We start from the raw sequence: 26,404 nt of genomic DNA, 5'->3' as shown, positions 1-26,404 counted from the left end.
GCTGACAGAGATCCACAGACAGCCTCCCAACCAAAAAGATTCACATCTGTAGAGATCATGGTCCAGGTTGAAAGAAACGAAGAGACCTGTAGAACTAAATGATGGTGATCTTAACCACCAAATCAAGAGAGATAAATATTAGGATTCGAAGATTTAAAATGCGAAATCCTAGAAACCCTGCACCATAATTCAGCATAAAAGACTGGAAAGGTTCTATTGAAAATGAGCAAAGGGAATTAAATCCAATGCTGTGGCCATAAGACCTAAAACTTCTATGCATATATAGCAACTGAAGGATATAATAGAGACTAAAGGTACCGACAAACGGAACACAATAAAATTATCCCTTGTCTGATAGAGACAAAGACAGTGACACAAACTATCTGGAAACCTAAAAAAGGTGACCCTTGTGTGAGGAATCAAGAGCTTTTGAAAAAAAGATCCTCTAACTATGTCCTGAAGAGCAAAGTGAATCATATGAGATTCCGCATCCTCAGAAAATAATCTGAATGAAAACAGAAAAATGAAAATATGCATTTATTGTATCTAATGAAAACAAATAATGCTATCACTGACCAAAAAAAGGCAGAATAGTTTGAATAAAACTCGAAAACCCAGTTCCTAAAAATGGAACTGGAAGAAATACCCCAGAAGATTCCAGGTCTGAGCAGCGCTTGAACCCCATGGGTGCCCAGCCATGCTTCAACAGTACCCAAAATATATAGGACCGAAACACACTTAAAGAAAGTGTTAGCCTTACTGGAATAAAATCAAAGAAATTTCGACCAAATAGAAATAAATTTCAAAGAATTCTAAACCTGCCCCTTGCCAGCCAAGCTGGAATACGGCACGTACATTGCAATTTTAGGGAGCTGATTTCGAACTGAAAAATTTCCAATTTAAAAACATGTTACTTGGGAAAGAATTCAGGAATTCGTTCCTTAATAAGAACAACCAAACTAGTATAAGCTTAAAGTTTTAGTCTTAGAACTCAATCTTGAAGCCCAGAGTAACAGTTAAGAATTGAATCCAATTATAAAACAAATAATTGATTATCTTAGAACAAAAGAAATATGGATTTTTTAAAAATCACAAAATTCTTCTAGCTAAAAATAGCTAAAGACATAGATTAACCCTCATTTGCGAAAATATACAATAAAATGAAGACACAAATGAAATTATTAGCATGATAGTCCAGTTAAAGGACCAGTCAATACAGTGGACTTGCATAATCAAAAAATGCAAAACAACAAGACAAATGCAACAGCACCTAGTCTAGTAAATGTTGTCCCTTAACAATGCTAAAATAAATCATAATCTGAACAAAAATGAAGCAATTGCAACATCCAAATAAATCACAGGACCAAGAAAAGTACCTGAAACTAAATAATTTTCCATAAATAAGATACAACCATCTAAAGGAAAATAAATACTATTTTGCTATAGAAACAATAGCATAATTAGTAGGAGTAGAGATAGCCCCAATTAATTGGAGAACCTTCCAAATTGAATTTAACTGCTGGCAAAGAATATAGTTTAAAACCTTTGAAGAAGGAATAAAAGAAAAATCTCAGCCTATTCCATTCCCTAGTATGAGGAATTGGAAAGAAAACCTCTGAAAACACAGAAGAATAAATAAGCAGAAATAGTATTAGCTAGTCTTGAAAAAGAACTAGTTACCTTAATATCCAAAATAAACAACACCTTTTCAACAAAGAATAAATGTACTTTAATAAAAAAGTAGATTTGTTAGTGTCAATATCTGATGAAGAAAATTCTGAATGAGAAAAAAACATTATCAGAGAAGGATAAATCAGTATGTTGTTGGTCATTTGAAACATCAATAATTAAAAAAGAAGTGAAAAAGACCTAAAATATTTTATTAGAAGGCACGAAGTCAGACAAAGCCTTTAAAATAGAAACAGAAAAATATTTCTTATAAATCTTCTAAATATTTCTTGTACATAAGATGTAAAAAGAATGGCAATATATAAAGCATAAATACTAATGGATTCTGCATGTAAAAGTTTATCATAATAACTTATTACAAACCATAGCTAAAGGTAAACATTCATAACATTTAAAATAAATGAACTTAGCTTTGGTAGGACTGAACTCAGTCAAGTGTTTTTCCAGAAGTAGCTTTTGATCCAGGGTCAATCTGAGACATCTTGCAATATGTAATAGAAAAAACAACATATAAAGCAAAATCTATAAAAATTCCTTAAATGACAGTTTCAGGAATGGGAAAAAATGCCAGTGAACAAGCTTCTAGCAACCAGAAGCAAATAAACAATGAGACTTAAATAATGTGGAGACAATAGTGACGCCCATATTTTTTAGCGCCAAAAAAGACGCCCACACTATTTGGCGCCTAAATGCTTTGGCGCCAAAAATGACGCCACATCCGGTAACGCCGACATCTTTGGTGCAAAAAAACATCAAAAAAAATGACGCACATAAAAACAACTTCCGGTGACAAGTATGACGCCGGAAATGACTAAGAAATTTTTGCGCCAAAAAAAGTCAGCGCCAAGAATGACGCAATAAAATGAAGCATTTTCAGCCCCCGCGAGCCTAACAGCCCACAGGAAAAAAAAGTCAAATTTTAAAAGGTAAGAAAAATTTAATATTCAAATGCATTATCCCAAATAATGAAACTGACTGTCTGAAATAAGGAATATTGAACATCCTGAATCAAGGCAAATAAATGTTTAAACACATATATTTAGAACTTTATATAAAAGTGCCCAACCATAGCTTATAGTGTCACAGAAAATAAGACTTACTTACCCCAGGACACTCATCTACATGTAGTAGAAAGCCAAACCAGTATTGAAACGAGAATCAGTAGAGGTAATGGTATATATAAGAGTATATCGTCGATCTGAAAAGGGAGGTAAGAGATGAATCTCTACGACCGATAACAGAGAACCTATGAAATAGACCCCGTAGAAGGAGATCATTGAATTCAAAATAGGCAATACTCTCTTCACATCCCTCTGACATTCACTGCACGCTGAGAGGAAAACCGGGCTCCAGCCTGCTGCGGAGCGCATATCAACGAAGAATCTAGCACAAACTTACTTCACCACCTCCACGGGAGGCAAAGTTTGTAAAACTGAATTGTGGGTGTGGTGAGGGGTGTATTTATAGGCATTTTAAGGTTTGGGAAACTTTGCCCCTCCTGGTAGGAATGTATATCCCATACGTCACTAGCTCATGGACTCTTGCTAATTTCATGAAAGAAATAAAATCTCTGCATCGGTCAAATTGACTCCTGAGATATTGTGTACAATATTACAACCATTAATATCAATAGAATCAATCAAAACATTCTTAATATAGGGTTTTACAACCAGTCCTGGTTCTGTAAATAAAGCCTCATCATGCAGGAACATGGTATCGGGTACATTTAATGCACGAGAGTCACAAGCGTTGCTGAAACGTTGCTGATTTTGGACCCTGTATGCACAATAAAGGTCATTATGGATTATCACTAGCTGGAGAACTTTCTTTTTTTTATTCAGTTGGGCTTGGTTAACCCTCTCCGTGCTCAGTTTATGGTGGGTGCTGTATTTCATTTTCTTGATTAAGTTTACATACCCTGGCAGAATTTATGATTTCTCTGCCATTTTTCAGAGAATATGAATGATAACACAAAAACTTTTCTTTCACTCCTGGTTAGTGTTTGTTTGGCTGAAGCCATTTATTATCAATCAACTGTGTTTACTCTTTTTAAATCATAATGACGACAGAAACTACCCAAATGACCCTGATCAAAAGTTTACATACCCTGGTAATTTTGGCCTGATAACATGCACATAAGCTGACACAAAAGGGGTTTGAATGGCTATTAAAGGTAACCATCTTCACCTGTGATCTGTTTGCTTGTAATTAGTGTGTGCGTATAAAAGGTCAATGAATTTCTGGACTCCTGACAGACCCTTGCATCTTTCATCCAGTGCTGCACTGACGTTTCTGGATTCTGAGTCATGGGGAAAGAAAAATAATTGTCAAAGGATCTGCGGGAAAAGGTAGTTGAACTGTAAAAACAGGAAAGGGATATAAAAAGATATCCAATGAATTGAGAATGCAAATCAGCAGTGTTCAAACTCTAATAAAGAAGTGAAAAATGAGGGGTTCTGTTGAAACCAAACCACGGTCAGGTAGACCAACTAAAATTTCAGCCACAACTGCCAGGAAAATTGTTTGGGATGCAAAGACAAACCCACTAATAACTACAGGTGAAATACAGGACATGTGGTGTGGCTGTTTCAAGATGTACAATAAGGAGGCACTTGAAGAAAGATGGGCTGCAAGGTCGAGTCGCCAGAAGAAAGCCATTACTACACAAATGCCACAAAGTATCCCGCTTACAATAGGCCAAACAGCACAGAGACAAGCCTCAAACTTTCTGGCACAAAGTCATTTGGAGTGATGAGACCAAAATTGAGCTTTTTGGCCACAACCATAAACGCTGCATTTGGAGAGGAGTCCACAAGGCCTATGAAGAAAGGTACACCATTCCTACTTTGAAACACGGAGGTGGATCTCTGATGTTTTGGGGATGTGTGAGCTACAAAGGCACAGGAAATTTGGTCAGAATTGATGGCAAGATGAATGCAGTATGTTATCAAACAGAACACCTCATTTTCCACTTCTTGATTAGAATTTGAACACTGCTGATTTGCATTCTCAATTCCTTGGATATCTTTTTATATCCCTTTCCTGTTTTATACAGTTCAACTACCTTTTTTCCCACAGATCCTTTGACAATTCTTTTTCTTTCCCCATGACTCAGAATCCAGAAACGTCAGTGCAGCACTGGGGGAAACTTGCAAGGGTCTGTCAGGAGTCCAGAAACTCATTGACCTTTTATACACACACACTAATTATAAGCAAACAGATCACAGGTGAGGATGGTTACCTTTAACAGCCATTCAAACCCCTTTGTGTCAACTTGGGTGCATGTTATCAGGCCAAAATCACCAGGTTTTGTAAACTTTTGATCAGGGTCATTTGGGTAGTTTCTGTTGTCATTATGATTTAAAAAGAGTAAACACAGTTGATTGATAATAAATGGCTTCAGCCAAACACTAACCATGAGTGAAAGAATATATATATATATATATATATATATATATATATATATATATATATATATATATATATATATATATATATATATATACACACACACACACATATATATATATATATATATATATATATATATATATATATATCTTTATCTTTGACAAAGCGCCAGAAGGGCGTGAAACGCGTCAGATGACGTCACACTCCATTAGCACCTTTGTCTCCTGGTAATCACCCTGCATGTGTTTGCTGTGTGTTTGTATGTGACACCGAAAATAAAGGTATGATCTTTTTACACTATCCTGTGTGATGTGCCTGTAAAGTGCCGACTATATTGGAGAATACGTAGGTCTGGGAACTTGTCATAAGGGATTTTTCTTGTGTATATATATATTTATATATATATTCATCTATCTCTATCTATCTATATCTCTATCTCTCGCTCTCTCTCTCTATATATATATATATATATATATAATGCAATCTTGAAAGTAAATCTGCCCTCCTGGGTCAGCAGCCTGGGTGCAAACATGAAATGAATAATGCAACAACCGAATGCACTCTCAGGTCTTGTTAATGGTGGGTCATAAAACAATGTTTATTGATGTTTCGGGGTTCACACAGACCCCTTCATCTGATGAAGGGGTCTGTGTGAACCCCGAAACGTCAATAAACATTGGTTTATGACCCACTATTAACAAGACCTGAGAGTGCATTTGTTTGTTGCCTTATCTCTCTCTCTCATCTCTCTCTCTATATATCTATCTATATATATATCTCAATCTCTATCTATCTATATCTATCTCCATCTATCTCTCTCTATAGCAATTAACCCCAAAAATTTAGGAGCCAGTGGCACCCTGGCTCCTGGGTAGGTCGAGCTCTGATTTAAAATAACCATGTACTTCTTTTGAGAAATTGGTTTAAAAACTATTTATGTAGCACAATAGTATCAGAAACTTGCAAGTTACTCTACTTTGAGGTCCATGCTTTTACAGTTTAATATTCCTTTAAAACACTGCTGCAATCTATACTCACAGCACTGATTTAAACGTCTATAACATACAAAGGGAGTAATAAACTACATAGATTATATCACAATCACCTACAAATAACAGGTGAGTTTTAATCTATGTGTATCCCTCTCCCAGAATTAAAACTTCCCTGTGTCTAGTGTAATCTGTATCCTTCAGACATCACACACGTGCACTCACCTGTACTGATATTGACAATGACTTCCTGCTTTACAACTTCCTGTTGACAATTTACATACAGATCATCTGTTTGTTCAGCATTAAGTGTAACTTCAGTCTTAACATCACCTGCATAGATCATATAAATATGGTCACATTTCAGCACTGGACAAGGAAGTTGTAATATCTGAATGTCACACATGTAGACTCACCTGTGCCTCAGTCACATCACACGTACACTCACATATGCACCAAATCCCTTAAACACAGTACAACAACCTGTATCATGCGTCCCTCAGAAGCATCACATGCATATACTCACATAAACCTTGTTTCTTCAGGTAAATTACACACACACTCCCCTGTGCCCTGCATCCCTCAGACATGTCCCACACGTTCACTCACCTAGGCCCTAGATCCCTCAGACATGTCACACACATACTCACACGTACCTTGCTTCACTCTGGCATTTTACAGATGTACGCTCACCTGTTCCAGACAATCCCGCAGACACAACACATGTACACTCACTTGTGCCCTGCTTATAGGGACAGTCAACACCAGAATCTTTGTTGTTTAAACAGATAGATAATCCCTTTATTACCCATTCCCCAGTTTTGCATAACCAAACACAGTTATAATTATACACTTTTTACTTTTGTGACTAACTTGTATCTAAGCATCTTCTGACAGCCCCCTGATCACATGACATTTTATTTATTATCTATTGACTTTCATTTTAGCCAATTAGTGCAGTGTCTGCCACAAGCCATGGGCGTGATCACAATTTTATCTATATGTCTGACATGAACTAGCTCTCCCCTGTTGTGAAAAACAAATAAAAAAGCATGTGATAAGAGGCGGCCTTTAAGGGCTTAGAAATTATCATATGAGCCTTCCTAGGTTTAGCTTTTAACTAAGAATACTAACGGCTAGATTTAGAGTTTTGTCGGTAACGACCCGCGTAGCTAACGCTGGCTTTTTTCTGGCCGCACCTTTAAAATAACTCTGGTATTGAGAGTCCACAGAATGGCTGCGTTAGGCTCCAAAAAAGGAGCGTAGAGCATATTTAACGCCACTGCAACTCTCGATACCAGAGTTGCTTACGGAAGCGGCGAGCTTCAAAAACGTGCTCGTGCACGATTCCCCCATAGGAAACAATGGGGCTGTTTGAGCTGAAAAAAAACCTAACACCTGCAAAAAAGCCGCGTTCAGCTCCTAACGCAGCCCCATTGTTTGCTATGGGGAAACACTTCCTACGTCTGCACCTAACACTCTAACATGCACCCCGAGTCTAAACACCCCTAACCTTACACTTATTAACCCCTATTCTGCCGCCCCCGCTATCGCTGACCCCTGTATATTATTTTTAACCCCTGATCTGCCGCTCCGTAAACCGCCGCTACTTACATTATCCCTATGTACCCCTAATCTGCTGCCCCTAACACCGCCGACCCCTATATTATATTTATTAACCCCTAATCTGCCCCCCACAACGTCGCCTCCACCTGCCTACACTTATTAACCCCTAATCTGCCGAGCGGACCGCACCGCTACTATAATAAAGTTATTAACCCCTAATCCGCCTCAATAACCCTATAATAAATAGTATTAACCCCTAATCTGCCCTCCCTAACATCGCCGACACCTAACTTCAATTATTAACCCCTAATCTGCCGACTGGAGCTCACCGCTATTCTAATAAATGTATTAACCCCTAAAGCTAAGTCTAACCCTAACACTAACACCCCCCTAAATTAAATATAATTTTAATCTAACGAAATTAATTAACTCTTCTTAAATAAATTATTCCTATTTAAAGCTAAATACTTACCTGTAAAATAAATCCTAATATAGCTACAATATAAATTATAATTATATTATAGCTATTTTAGGATTAATATTTATTTTACAGGTAACTTTGTATTTATTTTAACCAGGTACAATAGCTATTAAATAGTTAAGAACTATTTAATAGCTAAAATAGTTAAAATAATTACAAATTTACCTGTAAAATAAATCCTAACCAAAGTTACAATTAAACCTAACACTACACTATCAATAAATAAATTAAATACAATTCCTACAAATAAATACAATGAAATAAACTAACTAAAGTACAAAAAATAAAAAAGAACTAAGTTACAAAAAATAAAAAAATATTTACAAACATTAGAAAAATATTACAACAATCAGCCAATCGGAATTAAGGTAGGAATATTCTGATTGGCTGATGGAATCAGCCAATCAGAATCAAGTTCAATCCGATTGGCTGATCCAATCAGCCAATCGGATTGAACTCAATTCTGATTGGCTGATTCCATCAGCCAATCAGAATATTCCTACCTTAATTCCGATTGGCTGATAGAATCCTATCAGCCAATCGGAATTCGAGGGACGCCATCTTGGATGACGTCATTTAAAGGAACCGTCATTCGGCGAGTAGGCGTCGGGAGAAGAGGATGTTCCGCGTCGGATGGAAGATGATGGCTCCCGAAGAAAGAAGATTGAAGATGCCGTTGATAGAAGACTTCATCCGGATCATGGACCTCTTCAGCTCCCGCTTGGATGAAGACTTCAGCCGGATCATGGACCTCTTCAGCTCCCGCTTGGATGATGACTTCAGCCGGATCATGGACCTCTTCAGCCCCCCGCTTGGGCTTGGATCAGGACATCGGAGGAGCTCTTCTGGATCGATCGGTGAACCTGGTATGAGGTAAGGTAGGAAGATCTTCAGGGGCTTAGTGTTAGGTTTATTTAAGGGGGGTTTGGGTTAGATTAGGGGTATGTGGGTGGTGGGTTGTAATGTTGGGGGGGGTATTGTATGTTTTTTTTTACAGGCAAAAGAGCTGAACTTCTTGTGGCATGCCCCGCAAAGGGCCCTGTTCAGGGCTGGTAAGGTAAAAGAGCTTTGAACTTTAGTAATTTAGAATAGGGTAGGGCATTTTTTTATTTTGGGGGGCTTTGTTATTTTATTAGGGGGCTTAGAGTAGGTGTAATTAGTTTAAAATTGTTGTAATATTTTTCTAATGTTTGTAAATATTTTTTTATTTTTTGTAACTTAGTTCTTTTTTATTTTTTGTACTTTAGTTAGTTTATTTCATTGTATTTATTTGTAGGAATTGTATTTAATTTATTTATTGATAGTGTAGTGTTAGGTTTAATTGTAACTTAGGTTAGGATTTATTTTACAGGTAAATTTGTAATTATTTTAACTATTTTAGCTATTAAATAGTTCTTAACTATTTAATAGCTATTGTACCTGGTTAAAATAAATACAAAGTTACCTGTAAAATAAATATTAATCCTAAAATAGCTATAATATAATTATAATTTATATTGTAGCTATATTAGGATTTATTTTACAGGTAAGTATTTAGCTTTAAATAGGAATAATTTATTTAAGAAGAGTTAATTAATTCCGTTAGATTAAAATTATATTTAATTTAGGGGGGTGTTAGCGTTAGGGTTAGACTTAGCTTTAGGGGTTAATACATTTATTAGAATAGCGGTGAGCTCCAGTCGGCAGATTAGGGGTTAATACTATTTATTATAGGGTTATTGAGGCAGGAGTGAGGCGGATTAGGGGTTAATAACTTTATTATAGTAGCGGTGCGGTCCGCTCGGCAGATTAGGGGTTAATAAGTGTAGGCAGGTGGAGGCGACGTTGAGGGGGGCAGATTAGGGGTTAATAAATATAATATAGGGGTCCGCGGTGTTAGGGGCAGCAGATTAGGGGTACATAAGTATAACGTAGGTTGCGGTCGGCAGATTAGGGGTTAAAAATTTTTTATCGAGTGTCGGCGATGTGAGGGGGGCTCGGTTTAGGGGTACATAGGTAGTTTATGGGTGTTAGTGTACTTTACAGTACAGTAGTTAAGAGCTTTATGAACCGGCGTTAGCCCAGAAAGCTCTTAACTATTGACTTTTTTCTGCGGCTGGAGTTTTGTCGTTAGAATTCTAACGCTCACTTCAGCCACGACTCTAAATACCGGAGTTAGAAAGATCCCATTGAAAAGATAGGATACGCAATTGACGTAAGGGGATCTGCGGTATGGAAAAGTCGCGGCTGAAAAGTGAGCGTTAGACCCTTTTTTGAATGACTCCAAATACCGGCGGTAGCCTAAAACCAGCGTTAGGAGCCTCTAACACTGGTTTTCACGGCTACCGCCAAACTCCAAATCTAGGCCTAAGAGAACAAAGCAAAATTGGTGATAAAGGTAAATTGGAAAGTTATTTAAAATGAGATGCCCTATTTGAAACATGAGTTTTTTTGGACTTGACTGTCACTTTAAATGGACAGTTTACATAAAAAAAAACATAAAATTATGTCTACCTGATAATTTCATTTTCTTCTGTATGAGGAGAGTCCACAGCATCATTCCTTACTGTTGGGAAATACTGAACCTGGTCAGCAGGAGGAGGCAAAGACACCCCAGTGAAAGGATTAAATACTCCCCCTACTTCCTTCATATTGCAGTCATTCTGCCAAGGGAACAAAGAACAGTGGGAGAAATATCAGGGTATAAATGGTGCCAGAAGAGAAAAAAAAAATTTGGTCCGCCAATCAGAGAGTATACCCAAGCTCTTGAGGACACTAAATGATAACGGGAGGGGTAAAAGAAATGCGGATCCTAATCTGAGGGCACCACAGCCTGTAAAAACCTTTCTACCAAAAGCTGCTTCGGCCTAAGAGGAAGCCACCGCTCTAGTGGAATGAGCCATAATCCTCTGAGGAGGTCTAAGTCCGCTGATTTGTAAGCTAAGAGTATAACACTCCTCAACCAAAAAGATAAGGAAGTCGAAGAAGCCTTCAGACCCTTACGTTTTCCAGAGTAGATAACAAACAAGGAAGAAGTTTGCCTAAAATCCTTAGTAGCTTGAAGATAAAACTTCACCACTCGAACCACATCCAGATTATTAAGTAAATGTTCCTTCGAAGAGGGAGGATTAGGACATAAGGAAGGAACCACAATCTCCTGATTGATGTTACAATCAGACACAACCTTAGGGAGAAAACCCAAGCGGGCACGTAGAACAGCCTTATTAGTGTGGAACACCAGATAAGGAGGCTCACGTTGCAAGGCAGCTATTTCAGAAACTCTGCGTGCTCACGCAATAGCCAATAGAAAAAGAAAAGAACCTTCAAGGACAACAGGTCTGATCCTAATCAGAGCCTTAACAAAAGATTGCACGTCAGGGAGCTCTGCGAGTCTCTTGTGCAGCAAAACAGAAAGGGCTGAAATCTGTCCCCTCAGGGAACTGACAGAAAGGCCCTTCTCCAGACCTTCCTGGAGAAAAGAAAGTATCCTGGCAGCCCTAACCTTATGCCAAGCTAAACCACGCGCTCTTCAAACCAGAATAAGCTCTCCACAACTTATGATAGATGCGACAAGTAACAGGCTTACGAGCCTGAATGAGAGTATCAATAACCCTCTCAGACAAACCTCTCCACGCAGTCAGCCTCAGAGAATCTAGATTTTAATGAACAAAAGGACCCTGTTTCAGCAGATGCCTGCGACAAGGTAACTTCCACGGAGGAGATGAGGACATCCCTACTAGGTCCGCGAACCACATCCTTCGCGGCCACGATGAAGAAATCGGTATCACTGATGCCTGCTCCTGCTCGATGCGGGCCACTACATGAGGAAGAAGTGGTAACGGCGGGAAAATGTATCAGATTGAACCTTCAAGGCACTGCTAATGCATCTATTAACTCTGCTTAATGATCCCTGGACCGTGACCCATATCTAGGTAGCTTGGAATTGAGACTGGACGCCATGAGATCTATTTCTGGCATCCCCCATTTGTTGCAAATCTCTGCAAACACCTCGGGATGGAGAGACTATTCCCCCGAATGAAAGGATTGTCTGCTGAGGAAATCCACTTCCCAGTTGTCTACACCCGGAATCTGATAAACTGGGATGAACCCAGAAGAGGCCAAGCCTTCAGAGCATTGAAGATTGCGAAGGATTCCTCTCGAGTCCACAGGCTCTGTGCCTTCCTGGCACCCCAAACAGCTCCCCATCCTGATAGACTTGTGTCCGTAGTAACTATCTTCCAGGATGGTCTCAAGAAGGATGTCCATTGGGACAGGTGATCTGGACAGAGCCACCAGGAGAGCGATTGTCTCGACCGGTTGTCCAGAGAAATCTGTTGAGACAGATCCGAATGATCGCCGTTCCACACAGTCTCAGCATGCACAGCTGTAGTGGTCTGAGATGAAATCTGGCAAAAGGGATGATGTCCATGCTGGATACCATGAGACCAATCACCTCCATACACCGAGCCACAGAGGGCCTTGAGGAGGTTTGGAGGGCAAGACAAGCAGAAGTTAGCTTGAAACGTCTCTGGTCTGTAAGGAATATCTCATGGATATGGAGTCTATTATAGTACCCAGGAAATTCCACCCTGGTACTGGGAATAAGAGAACTCTTTTCTAAGTTTATCTTCCATCCATGAGATCGAAGGAGAAAAAGGAAGAGATTTCGAATGATGTTCTGCCAGACAAGATGGTGCTTGAACCAGAATATCGTCCAAGTATGGAGCTACTGCTATACCTCTGGTTCTGGCCACTGCAAGCAGAGCCCCTAGAACCTTCATAAAAACTCTTGGAGCAGTAGCTAGACCAAACGGAAGTGCAATAAACTGGAAGTGCTGGTCCAGGAACGCAAACCTTAGGAACTTGAAGTGTTCCTTGTGGATTGGAACGTGAAGGTAAGCATCCTTCAGATCTATAGTGGTCAAGAACTGTCCTTCCTGAACTAAGGGAAGGATGGACCTTATCGTCTCCATCTTGAACGAGGGGACAGATAGGAATTTGTTTAAGCACTTTAGGTCCAGAATCATGCGAAAAGTTCCCTCCTTCTTTGGGACCACAAAAGGGTTTGAACAGTATCCCAAACCTCTTTCTGCGAGAGGTACCGGGACAATGACTCCTAGGGAGGAGAGACCCTCACACACCCCAGAAAGGCTTCTCTCTTTTCTGGCCTGGAAGACAGGTTTGATAGGAGGAATCTGCCCCTGGGTGGATGAGACTTGAAACCTATCTTGAATGCCTGAGTGATGACCTCCAGGACCCATGGGTCTTGCACGTCCCCAAACCAAGCGTCGGAAAAGAGCGACAGTCTGCCCCCTACATAATCCAGGACCGGATCGGGGGCCGCCCCTTCATGCCGACTTTGTCTCGGCGGCCTTCTTGCTTTGCTTGGATTTACTCCAGGACTGAGCCGGCTTCCAAGTACCCTTGGACTGCTCGGGCTTTGCAGAGGGCTAGAACGAAAGCAACGGAAATTAGGGCCTTGTCCCTTAGGCTTGTTGTTCTTATCCTGTGATAAAAAGGCACCTTTGCCTCCAGTCACCGTGGAGATAATTGAGTCCAGGCCTGGACCAAATAAAATCTTTCCCTTAAAGGGGAGGGAAAGCAGTCTGGACTTAAAAGTCATGTCCGCAGACCAGGACTTCAGCCAGAGTGCCCTACGGGCTTGAAGAGAAAAACCTGAAGCCTTAGCATTCAGGTGAATAATTTGCATATTAGCATTACAAATAAAAGAATTAGCCACCCTTAAGGCCTAATTCTTTCCTGGATCACATCGAGGGGACCCTACACCTCGATCAACTCAGATAAGGAGTCGCACTAGTAGGTAGCCGCTCCAGTGACCGCAGCAACAGCCGTTGCTGGTTGAGACAAATATCCCGTATGTTGAAACATCTTTCTTAACAGAGTTTCTATCTTCTTATCCATGGGCTCTTTAAACGATGAACTATCCTCAAGCAGGATAGTAGTGCGTTTAGCAAGCGTGGAGAAAACGCCATCCACCTTGGATATGGAACCCCATAACTCCGATTGAGAGTCCGGGACCGGGAACAATATCTTAAAGGAAGATGAAGGGGAAAAGGAAGAACCAATCCTTTCCCATTCATTTTTAATAATGTTCGCCATCTTTACAGGAACCGGGAAAGTTTGTGGTACAACCCTGTCCTCGTAGACCTTATCTAATTTAGGAATCAAAGGTTCCTTAGGCAATTTGGGCTCTGGAACCTCTAACGTAGCCAAAACTGCCTTCAATAGAAAGCATAAATGTTCAATCCTAAATCTAAAAAGTCTGGTTCCTCCGCAGCTGGAGGTTTAGAGGCAGCAGATTCCGACCCAGAAAGAGCGCCATCTGAAGTATCAGAGGCGCCTTCATCATCAGATAAATCCAACAAACTAGTTTATGAGACCTAGGAAGGATAGCAATATTTGACCTTCCGCTTGCGCTTAGCACGGCGAGGTAAAGCACTAAAGGGCGCAGACACTGCCATTTGTAACTGCGCAGTAAAGTCTGGCGGTAAAAGGCCCCCTCCAAATGGAGGATCAGGAGTGCTATGGGAAGCTGCATGTGTATTAGGAGATGACTGTAGGGTGGGTACCTCACAGGACGGAGACTCCTCAGAGGTGGATGGCTCAGTGGCATCAAACATATGAATCTTCTTTGACATGATTACTTTATCAAGGCATGTGGAACATAGTTGAGCGGGTGGGTATACCGTGGCCTCCTCACAATATAGACAGGTATTAGACTTAGGTTAAGAGGGAGTACCCTCTAACGCATCAGAATCCTCCATAGCTTGCGCTAACAAAGCAGACTATTGATTAATAAGAAAAAAGGCACCTATATACTGCCAATGGCTGGGGCACTCACCACCTTCTATGACCCAGGCCAAACAGAGAAACCGCTTCTCCGGTAAACCACACGGTCAGGAAAGAGGAAATAAGTGTGACCACACCCGGTCACATGGTGCGCAATGAAGGACCGCCCCTGCTATAATAGCAAAAAAGCGCGCAAAGCCTTTCAGGGTGCGCAGCTCCCAAAACAAAAGTAAAACCCTGTATGTTCCAACATATGCCTATGGCCAAAAAAACATCTCACACATGTTGCAGCATAATCAAATAAACTTATGTGATTAATCCACACTGTTCAATAATCCCCCTCAGGAGATATTAACCCTTAATTCCATACAGATGAAAACAGAATTTATGTTTACCTGATAAATTACTTTCTCCAACGGTGTGTCCGGTCCACAGCGTCATCCTTACTTGTGGGATATTCTCTTCCCCAACAGGAAATGGCAAAGAGCCCAGCAAAGCTGGTCACATGATCCCTCCTAGGCTCCGCCTTCCCCAGTCATTCGACCGACGTAAAGGAGGAATATTTGCATAGGAGAAATCATATGATACCGTGGTGACTGTAGTTAAAGAAAATAAATGATCAGACCTGATTAAAAAACCAGGGCGGGCCGTGGACCGGACACACCGTTGGAGAAAGTAATTTATCAGGTAAACATAAATTCTGTTTTCTCCAACATAGGTGTGTCCGGTCCACGGCGTCATCCTTACTTGTGGGAACCAATACCAAAGCTTTAGGACACGGATGATGGGAGGGAGCAAATCAGGTCACCTAGATGGAAGGCACCACGGCTTGCAAAACCTTTCTCCCAAAAATAGCCTCAGAAGAAGCAAAAGTATCAAATTTGTAAAATTTAGTAAAAGTGTGCAGTGAAGACCAAGTCGCTGCCTTACATATCTGATCAACAGAAGCCTCGTTCTTGAAGGCCCATGTGGAAGCCACGGCCCTAGTGGAATGAGCTGTGATTCTTTCAGGAGGCTGCCGTCCGGCAGTCTCATAAGCCAATCTGATGATGCTTTTAAGCCAAAAAGAGAGAGAGGTAGAAGTTGCTTTTTGACCTCTCCTTTTACCAGAATAAACTACAAACAAGGAAGATGTTTGTCTGAAATCCTTTGTAGCATCTAAATAGAATTTTAGAGCACGAACTACATCCAAATTGTGCAACAAACGTTCCTTCTTTGAAACTGGATTCGGACACAAAGAAGGCACGACTATCTCCTGGTTAATGTTTTTGTTAGAAACAACTTTCGGAAGAAAACCAGGTTTAGTACGCAAAACCACCTTATCTGCATGGAACACCAGATAAGGAGGAGAACACTGCAGAGCAGATAACTCTGAAACTCTTCTAGCAGAAGAAATTGCAACCAAAAATAAAACTTTCCAAGATAACAACTTGATATCAACGGAATGTAGGGGTTCAAACGGAACCCCCTGAAGAACTGAAAGAACTAAATTGAGTCTCCAAGGAGGAGTCAAAGGTTTGTAAACAGGCTTGATTCTAACCAGAGCCTGAACAAAAGCTTGAACATCTGGCACAGCCGCCAGCTTTTTGTGAAGTAAAACAGATAAAGCAGAAATCTGTCCCTTCAAAGAACTTGCAGATAATCCTTTCTCCAAACCTTCTTAAAGAAAGGATAGAATCTTAGGAATTTTTATCTTGTTCCATGGGAATCCTTTAGATTCACACCAACAGATATATTTTTTCCATATTTTATGGTAGATTTTTCTAGTCACAGGCTTTCTGGCCTGAACAAGAGTATCAATGACAGAATCTGAGAACCCTCGCTTTGATAAAATCAAGTGTTCAATCTCCAAGCAGTCAGTTGGAGTGAGGCCAGATTCGGATGTTCGAACGGACCTTGAACAAGAAGGTCCCGTCTCAAAGGTAGCTTCCATGGTGGAGCCGATGACATATTCACCAGGTCTGCATACCAAGTCCTGCGTGGCCACGCAGGAGCTATCAAGATCACCGATGCCCTCTCCTGATTGATCCTGGCTACCAGCCTGGGGATGAGAGGAAACGGAGGGAATACATAAGCTAGGTTGAAGGTCCAAGGTGCTACTAGTGCATCTACTAGAGTCGCCTTGGGATCCCTGGATCTGGACCCGTAGCAAGGAACCTTGAAGTTCTGACGAGAGGCCATCAGATCCATGTCTGGAATGCCCCACAATTGAGTTATTTGGGCAAAGATTTCCGGATGGAGTTCCCACTCCCCCGGATGAAATGTCTGACGACTCAGAAAATCCGCTTCCCAATTTTCCACTCCTGGGATGTGGATTGCAGACAAGTGGCAGGAGTGAGTCTCCGCCCATTGAATGATTTTGGTCACTTCTTCCATCGCCAGGGAACTCCTTGTTCCCCCCTGATGGTTGATATACGCAACAGTCGTCATGTTGTCTGATTGAAACCGTATGAATTTGGCCTTTGCTAGCTGAGGCCAAGCCTTGAGAGCATTGAATATCGCTCTCAGTTCCAGAATATTTATCGGAAGAAGAGATTCTTCCCGAGACCAAAGACCCTGAGCTTTCAGGGGTTCCCAGACCGCACCCCAGCCCACCAGACTGGCGTCGGTCGTGACAATGACCCACTCTGGTCTGCGGAAGCTCATCCCCTGTGACAGGTTGTCCAGGGTCAGCCACCAACGGAGTGAATCTCTGGTCCTCTGATCTACTTGTATCGTCGGAGACAAGTCTGTATAATCCCCATTCCACTGACTGAGCATGCACAGTTGTAATGGTCTCAGATGAATTTGCGCAAAAGGAACTATGTCCATTGCCGCGACCATCAAACCTATTACTTCCATGCACTGCGCTATGGAAGGAAGAAGAACAGAATGAAGTACTTGACAAGAGCTTAGAAGTCTTGATTTTCTGGCCTCTGTCAGAAAAATCCTCATTTCTAAGGAGTCTATTATTGTTCCCAAGAAGGGAACTCTTGTTGACGGAGATAGAGAACTTTTTTCTACGTTCACTTTCCACCCGTGAGATCTGAGAAAGGCCAGGACAATGTCCGTATGAGCCTTTGCTTGTGGTAGGGACGACGCTTGAATCAGTATGTCGTCCAAGTAAGGTACTACTGCAATGCCCCTTGGTCTTAGCACCGCTAGAAGGGACCCTAGTACCTTTGTGAAAATTCTTGGAGCAGTGGCTAATCCGAATGGAAGTGCCACAAACTGGTAATGCTTGTCCAGAAAGGCGAACCTTAGGAACCGATGATGTTCCTTGTGGATAGGAATATGTAGATACGCATCCTTTAAATCCACCGTGGTCATGAATTGACCTTCCTGGATGGTAGGAAGAATTGTCCGAATGGTTTCCATTTTGAACGATGGAACCTTGAGAAATTTGTTTAGGATCTTGAGATCTAAGATTGGTCTGAATGTTCCCTCTTTTTTGGGAACTATGAACAGATTGGAGTAGAATCCCATCCCTTGTTCTCCTAATGGAACAGGATGAATCACTCCCATTTTTAACAGGCCTTCTACACAATGTAAGAATGCCTGTCTTTTTATGTGGTCTGAAGACAATTGAGACCTGTGGAACCTCCCCCTTGGGGGTAGCTCCTTGAATTCCAGAAGATAACCTTGGGAGACTATTTCTAGCGCCCAAGGATCCAGAACATCTCTTGCCCAAGCCTGAGCGAAGAGAGAAAGTCTGCCCCCCACCAGATCCGGTCCCGGATCGGGGGCCAACATCTCATGCTGTCTTGGTAGCAGTGGCAGGTTTCTTGGCCTGCTTACCTTTGTTCCAGCCTTGCATTGGCCTCCAGGCTGGCTTGGTTTGAGAAGTATTACCCTCTTGTTTAGAGGATGTAGAACTTGGGGCTGGTCCGTTTCTGCGAAAGGGACGAAAATTTGGTTTATTTTTAGCCTTAAAAGACCTATCCTGAGGAAGGGCGTGGCCCTTACCCCCAGTGATATCTGAAATAATCTCTTTCAAGTCAGGGCCAAACAGCGTTTTCCCCTTGAAAGGTATGTTAAGCAATTTGTTCTTGGAAGACGCATCCGCTGACCAAGATTTTAGCCAAAGCGCTCTGCGCGCCACAATAGCAAACCCCGAATTTTTCGCCGCTAATCTAGCCAATTGCAAAGTGGCGTCTAAAGTAAAAGAGTTAGCCAATTTAAGAGCATGAATTCTGTCCAAAATCTCCTCATAAGAAGAATCTTTATTGAGCGACTTTTCTAGTTCATCGAACCAGAAACACGCTGCTGTAGTGACAGGAACAATGCATGAAATTGGTTGTAGAAGGTAACCTTGCTGAACAAACATCTTTTTAAGCAAACCCTCTAATTTTTTATCCATAGGATCTTTGAAAGCACAACTATCTTCTATAGGGATAGTAGTGCGTTTGTTTAGAGTAGAAACTGCCCCCTCGACCTTGGGGACTGTCTGCCATAAGTCCTTTCTGGGGTCGACCATAGGAAACAATTTCTTAAATATAGGGGGAGGGACAAAAAGGTATGCCGGGCCTTTCCCATTCTTTGTTTACAATGTCCGCCACCCGCTTGGGTATAGGAAAAGCTTCGGGGGGCCCCGGGACCTCTAGGAACTTGTCCATCTTACATAATTTCTCTGGAATGACCAAATTGTCACAATCATCCAGAGAAGATAACACCTCCTTAAGCAGAGCGCGGAGATGTTCCAATTTAAATTTGAATGTAATCACATCAGGTTCAGCTTGTTGAGAAATTTTCCCTGAATCTGAAATTTCTCCCTCAGACAAAACCTCCCTGGACCCCTCAGACTGGTGTAGGGGCATGTCAGAACCATTATCATCAGCGTCCTCATGCTCTTCAGTATTTTCTAAAACAGAGCAGTCGCGCTTTCGCTGATAAGTGGGCATTTTGGCTAAAATGTTTTTGATAGAATTATCCATTACAGCCGTTAATTGTTGCATAGTAAGGAGTATTGGCACACTAGATGTACTAGGGGCCTCCTGTGTGGGCAAGACTGGCGTAGACAAAGGAGGGGATGATGCAGTACCATGCTTACTCCCCTCACTTGAGGAATCATCTTGGGCATCATTTTCTCTAAATTTTTTGTCACATACATCACATCTATTTAAATGAGAAGGAACCTTGGCTTCCTCACATACAGAACATAGTCTATCTGATAGTTCAGACATGTTAAACAGGCATAAACTTGATAAAGTACAAAAAACGTTTTAAAATAAAACCGTTACTGTCACTTTAAATTTTAAACTGAACACACTTTATTACTGAATATGTGAAAAAGTATGAAGGAATTGTTCACCAAAATTTCACCACAGTGTCTTAAAGCCTTAAAAGTATTGCACACCAAATTTGAAAGCTTTAACTCTTAAAATAACGGAACCGGAGCCGTTTTTATATTTAACCCCTATACAGTCCCTGGTATCTGCTTTGCTGAGACCCAACCAAGCCCAGAGGGGAATACGATACCAAATGACGCCTTCAGTAAGCTTTTTCTATGTATCTGAGCTCCTCACACATGCATCTGCATGCCTTGCTTCCCAAAAACAACTGCGCATTAGTGGCGCGAAAATGAGGCTCTGCCTATGATTAGAGAAGGCCCCCAGAGAAAAAGGTGTCCAATACAGTGCCTGCCGGTTATTCAGCATAATTCCCAAGAATAAAATAACTCCTCAAAGCTATAAACTATTAAAAATGCTTATAAATCAATCGTTTTAGCCCAGAAAAATGTCTACCAGTCTTTAAAGCCCTTGTGAAGCCCTTTATTCTTATTTAATAAAAATGGCTTACCGGATCCCATAGGGAAAATGACAGCTTCCAGCATTACCAAGTCTTGTTAGAAATGTGTCATACCTCAAGCAGCAAAAGTCTGCTCACTGTTTCCCCCAACTGAAGTTAATTCCTCTCAACAGTCCTGTGTGGAAACAGCCATCGATTTTAGTAACGGTTGCTAAAATCATTTTCCTCTTACAAACAGAAATCTTCATCTCTTTTCTGTTTCAGAGTAAATAGTACATACCAGCACTATTTTAAAATAACAAACTCTTGATTGAAGAATAAAAACTACATTTAAACACCAAAAAACTCTAAGCCATCTCCGTGGAGATGTTGCCTGTACAACGGCAAAGAGAATGACTGGGGAAGGCGGAGCCTAGGAGGGATCATGTGACCAGCTTTGCTGGGCTCTTTGCCATTTCCTGTTGGGGAAGAGAATATCCCACAAGTAAGGATGACGCCGTGGACCGGACACACCTATGTTGGAGAAATGAGCCACACTGTGACCCTGTCTTCTGGCGTTATCATATGTGTAAAAAATGAAATGATCTTACCGGAATCTATGCCGTGGAACAGAAACACAGCCTCTCAAGTTTGACAGTCTTGTAGTGTTGCTCCTGACATTGACTTGAGTGATGGAAGCAGGCAGTGAAACTTGTCAACACTGATTGCTTAGGAGCTGTTAATACGAGTCTGGATGGGTTCGCAGAAAGACTCTCCCTGCATCTCCAGACTCTAACTTTCATCAATGCCTCACTGAGAGGCTGACAAGACTACATAACACTCCAGTCCCATTTCAAAGGGCAGATACCCCTCATAAGTAACTACTACGAATGTTCTGACACTTCTCTGCCAAGCTCCTGTGACGAAAGGCAAAGAATGACTGGGATATGAGGGAAAGTAGGGGGAGTATTTAGGCCTTTGGCTGGGGTGTCGTTGCCTCCTCCTGGTGGCCAGGTTCAGTATTTCCCAACAGTAAGGAATGATGCCGTGTACTCTCCTCATATTAAGGAAATGTTCTCTTTAATTTGTTCCCAATAATCCATTTTTTTCTGCTGGAGTGTATTAAATTGTTTACAAAGTAGCTTGTTTACCATTATTTCAGCATTTGAAATAGCTGATTTAGCCCGTGGTATCTAACCTACTGTACCTAACCCCCAATCTAAACTAAACCCCCTAAATTACTTTAAAAAATAATAATCTAAGTTACAAAAGAAGAAAAATATATTAAACCTAAACCACCACAACCCCAAACATAATCTAACCCTACTCTAACACCTAAGCCCCCTTTTAAACTAAACAACCCCTCTAAACCACCTTTTAAATGAAACCCCCTAAGTTACAAAAATAATAAACTACAGTATCCAAAATAAAAAAACACCATTATTCCTAACACTAATCTACATGCCCCATAAAATAAAAAACCCACCCAAAAAAAAAAAACACTGAACCCCAACACTAAATAAATTACTATAGCTCTTAAAAGGGCCTTTTGTAGGGCATTGTCCTAAAGATAATTCAGCTCTTTTACACACAAAAATCAATTACAAAACCACCCTCTACAACACACCTTCAACTAACAAAATCTACTGGGAAAAAAAATCTACTAGAAAAGTTAAAATAAAAAAAGTCTATTCTTAAGAATAAAAAACCCACCCTAAAAAAAAACATAACATAAAGGGTTGTACTCACCGTTGGAAGATCCAGCTCCTGCTGATCCGACATTGAGCCCTCTTCGTTCCTGCTCCTGGTGCCAGGAATCATCTCCTAACCACCTACCTGTATGGGGATTGATTAGGTTATGGCACCTTAGGGGTTATTAGTGCATGAATCTACAATTTTTTAAATATTATGTATTCTTATGTATGATGCATATTTTTTTTTACTATCGTATATAAACATTAATATGTATTTATTCTTGTGTTTTTATTGTAAACATAAATATACATTTTAAAAATGTATATTTATGTTACAAAGGCATTAGTTTTACAATTGCATTATTACATAACAGGCATGCCGTTATGTAATACTATTATTTTAATGCAACTTTCTTTTATAACAAATATCTATTTTAAAAACATCTTTATATTTTACATAATAATTGCATCAAGCAAAAATATCTACATTTTAATTTATACATCTAATACTTAAACTAATATGCATTATACATGACCATACATTTAATTTCAAACATTGTAGATATAATGTAGTCAGGCGTTGCATTGGTATTCAATATTTAAACTGTTATTGCATAATGCTTTAAAAGGGACATTAAACACTTTGAGATGGTAATATAAAAAAACAAACAAAAAAAAACTCTACAATACATACTTTCATTATATATTTTTTCCCATTTTCCTGTAATTACATTCTGAAATTGTGAGTATTTCAGTTACTGTTAGAAATGTAAGTTCACGGTTATCTTCCACACAGCCGCACACTGCACACTCTAGTGACTTTTTTTTTTAACTGTCTCTAATTGGCCACAGCAGACAAGGTAACCCACGTTACAACATGGCAGCTCCTGTTTTATAGATACTAAAACTTTACACTTATTTTGTCACTATTTAAACAACTAATGAAACTTAAAAAAAAAAAAAAAAAATCTACATATTATTCTCAGATTAATATTTTCTTTGAATGTGTCATTCTACCTAGCATTGTTTTTGTGTTTAATGCCCCTTTAAAGGCACATTATACACCAAAAAAATATGGGCTATTTAAATACAGCATTCAAAGAAGATAAAGTTTGTAATTGAAATGTATTAGCAATTTTGCTGCTAAAGCTCCTAAAAATGATGATAAACTTTGTAGTGATCGCACTACATATGAACACGTCCGTAATATACTCTAGTTGGACAGCTCATGCTGGAGCTGTCTGTGAACTCCCTAATACATGTCAATTACAATCCAATCCCCTCATCTGCACTTTGCCGCTTTCTCCCTGACTGTTACGCTGGGCATGGATCTATTAGAACTGTTACATTCTTGCGCTGTCCCATTTCAAGTACTGAAATGATATTCCATTATTAGACAAGAGTTGTGCTAGTAATTGACTAGTTATTGCCTATGCACCAAGCATTTTCCCCAGCTGCTGCCCCCACGGTGCTCTTCCTACACCAGGGAAGCAGCCGCTGCCACCCCAGTTTAACACGGGCAGGAGCGCAACTGTTCAGAATGCCGTATTGAGGACAGAGGGGGAGTCAAATCTATGCACAGTTGCACTCTTGACAGTGTTAATATGTTATAAACACTAAAGGAGGATGAGGCGGAGCTAGCCATAGCACTGACTAGACGCATATTCACTGAGCTCCTGAGAATAAAAGTTAAAAGGAGCTTCATAAGGTGTAAATTGCCAAGGCTGATGGTCATTTAAACTGTGGGCTATTACTGGTGGACACCATCTCTTAGCAGTCTGACCTACTTCAGTCGGCTTGCCCGCCAGTTTTGTCTATACGGATCTATTCACCTACTCTACTGTGAGCGGCTGTTATCGGCTCTAACACGGAAGACTGAGGATCCACGCCGTGCCATACAACTGCTGTACCCGCACATCTGGACCTCACTGAATAGCCCTACTGCTAATACCCTAGAGGACATCAACTAACACGAGCGGACACCAAACTTCCCTGCTACTTGTAGCTGTCCCTCTGCTCCGGAGGGTCGGGGCTCCGCTCCGTAGTGCCTGATACAGAGACTAGCAGCCAGCGCTTGTTCCCAGCTACTACCAGTCAGCACTGCTCCGGAGGGTCGGGGATCCGCTCCGGAGTGCTCAAATAGTGACCTCTGCTATACCTGATAAGGGGGCGTCAGACCGGGCGTTCAGACCGAGCGCATCTGGGGATCCTCATTGCCTGTGGTCTCTATATTGAGAAGATTGGTAGCTGAATACTTACCATCCGCATATCGTTAAGTGGTAGGCAGCGTGGGGAGGCTAATCCGCATACCTGTGAAAAGCTGTCCGGGCCTCATAGTTGCGCAGCCTGTGGAAAAGGCGCGAACACCCGCCATCTTGGGCTGTAGCGCTCCCTCATACCTGCGCTGGGCCTGAAGTGGCGGTCATCTGCCAACGGATCGAGCTTTGGCTATTGTGACTATCCAGTTAGAAGCTGCTGTGTCTTCCCTCGCAGCGTGATCCACTCCAAGGACTGGGTAAGAAACTGCTGGAATATTGGGTGCCATATGCTGTTCACTTAGTCCCCGGCTAGTAGGCTGCACACAAGTGAAAATTAAGACTGTCACCCGATTACACACAGGGCCTGGGACATTATACCCCATTATTTGAGATAGATTTATCTCCCCTCCTCACCGCAACTCATCCCTAACAGTTTACAACTTGTGGAGACACAGAATATCAGGAGACTCCACTGCTGGATATTAACCACTTGCCCCCATTCACCTAACTTTTACACACTGAATTGCAATTTCTCATTTTATTCTCCTTCTCTACAAGAGAACTCTACTTAAGCATCACTCTGAAGAGGTTGCTCTCATACTCTGGATTCAGATATATTTAATAAACTTTGGCCCACTACATCTTTATCTTCATAAAAATCCCCCTAAAGAAGTCAGAGGTGTGCCATATTCCAAACCTCTGCACTGGTTCACCACTTCTATATGCTTCTACTCAAGCACCTCTACTAGATAATTTATGTGCTGGACTCTCCCCATTGGGTATTAGCTACTGCGTCAGCTTTTTTGTCCTCGGGATTGTAGCCTGAGGTGGAGTGCTATTATATTATTTGCAGCAACATCTAATGTTTTATATTGCAGGTTATTAAGTTTCAGCCTAGTTCATATATCAGTCCAAAGCTACTATATATATATATATATATATCATGGTTAAGAAAGAGGAGAGAGAAATCTAGGAGTGTAGTCCTAGTTAAGAAAAGACAGGGATTTCAGCACTCTTTTTAGAAAATAAAGCTCATAAGACCAAAATATGTTTTCAAACAGTGAATTCTTTAATCCAATTGTGAACAGAGAAATCTTCCAGCTATATGTACACCACTCCCCCGGTGGAAAGGACTCAACACTTATAGTATTCGTTAAAGGGAGTTTGAAAAGAAAACAAAATTTACTTCTAAATATACTAGAGTTAGTAATATAAACCTGACCGGTCAGGGGTGCACATTTAGTACATGTATAAACAGCCAAACACTACATAAATTTGTAGATTGACACCTATATATAACCTCTACACCCTGCTGCTCACAGAACCCCTTTTAAAGAGGTATAACCTGGGCAGGTATGAAAGAATGGGATCTAAGAGGTTAACTAAGGGTATCAGGAACAGAAGCAGGTCACAGCTTATTATCGTAATTACAATATGGTATGCAATGAATAGCGTATAGTGGTATACAGGCATGAAATGTAAAGCCTTAAATTCGAGACTCACTACACCCAGCTGCTCACAGTACTCCAATTAAGGAGAGTATAATACCGGGCAGTACAAAAAGTGGTAATATCTACCAGGATCTAAGTGATCTCTAAGTTAGGCTTTATTTACACTCAACAAAACACATTTAAGCGACTTTTTGCAATAAATACAGACAGTATGTGCCCTTATTATGCTTTTTGGTATTTTGTTAGTTCGTCATGCAAAGCTTTGCTGTAGAAAGGAATAAGCAGAAGTGTAGAGTTGTAGCATAAAGCACACTGCATGATATCTTCTTAATAGTGCTGTGATCGTGGAAATGCTGACATATAAAGCTGC

The 26,404-nt window shown here is 40.8% G+C and overlaps 1 protein-coding gene across 1 annotated transcript in view; it reads right to left on the bottom strand.

The window, feature by feature from the left end:
* LOC128657868 (zinc finger protein 25-like) overlaps positions 1-26,404 on the bottom strand; it is a 202,093-nt gene that overhangs the window by 104,500 nt on the left and 71,189 nt on the right. The window contains exons 8-9 of the mRNA XM_053712297.1: positions 22,381-22,467; positions 6,315-6,422 (exon numbers count right to left, since the gene is read on the bottom strand). Of these exons, the coding sequence (XP_053568272.1) occupies positions 6,315-6,422; positions 22,381-22,467 (195 nt within the window). The remainder of the gene's footprint in view (positions 1-6,314; positions 6,423-22,380; positions 22,468-26,404) is intronic.

Source organism: Bombina bombina, chromosome 4 (assembly GCF_027579735.1).
Source record: "Bombina bombina isolate aBomBom1 chromosome 4, aBomBom1.pri, whole genome shotgun sequence".
Lineage (NCBI taxonomy): Eukaryota > Metazoa > Chordata > Amphibia > Anura > Bombinatoridae > Bombina > Bombina bombina.
Note: the sequence above shows the minus strand (reverse complement) of the source record. Positions and strands in the feature narration are given on the sequence as shown.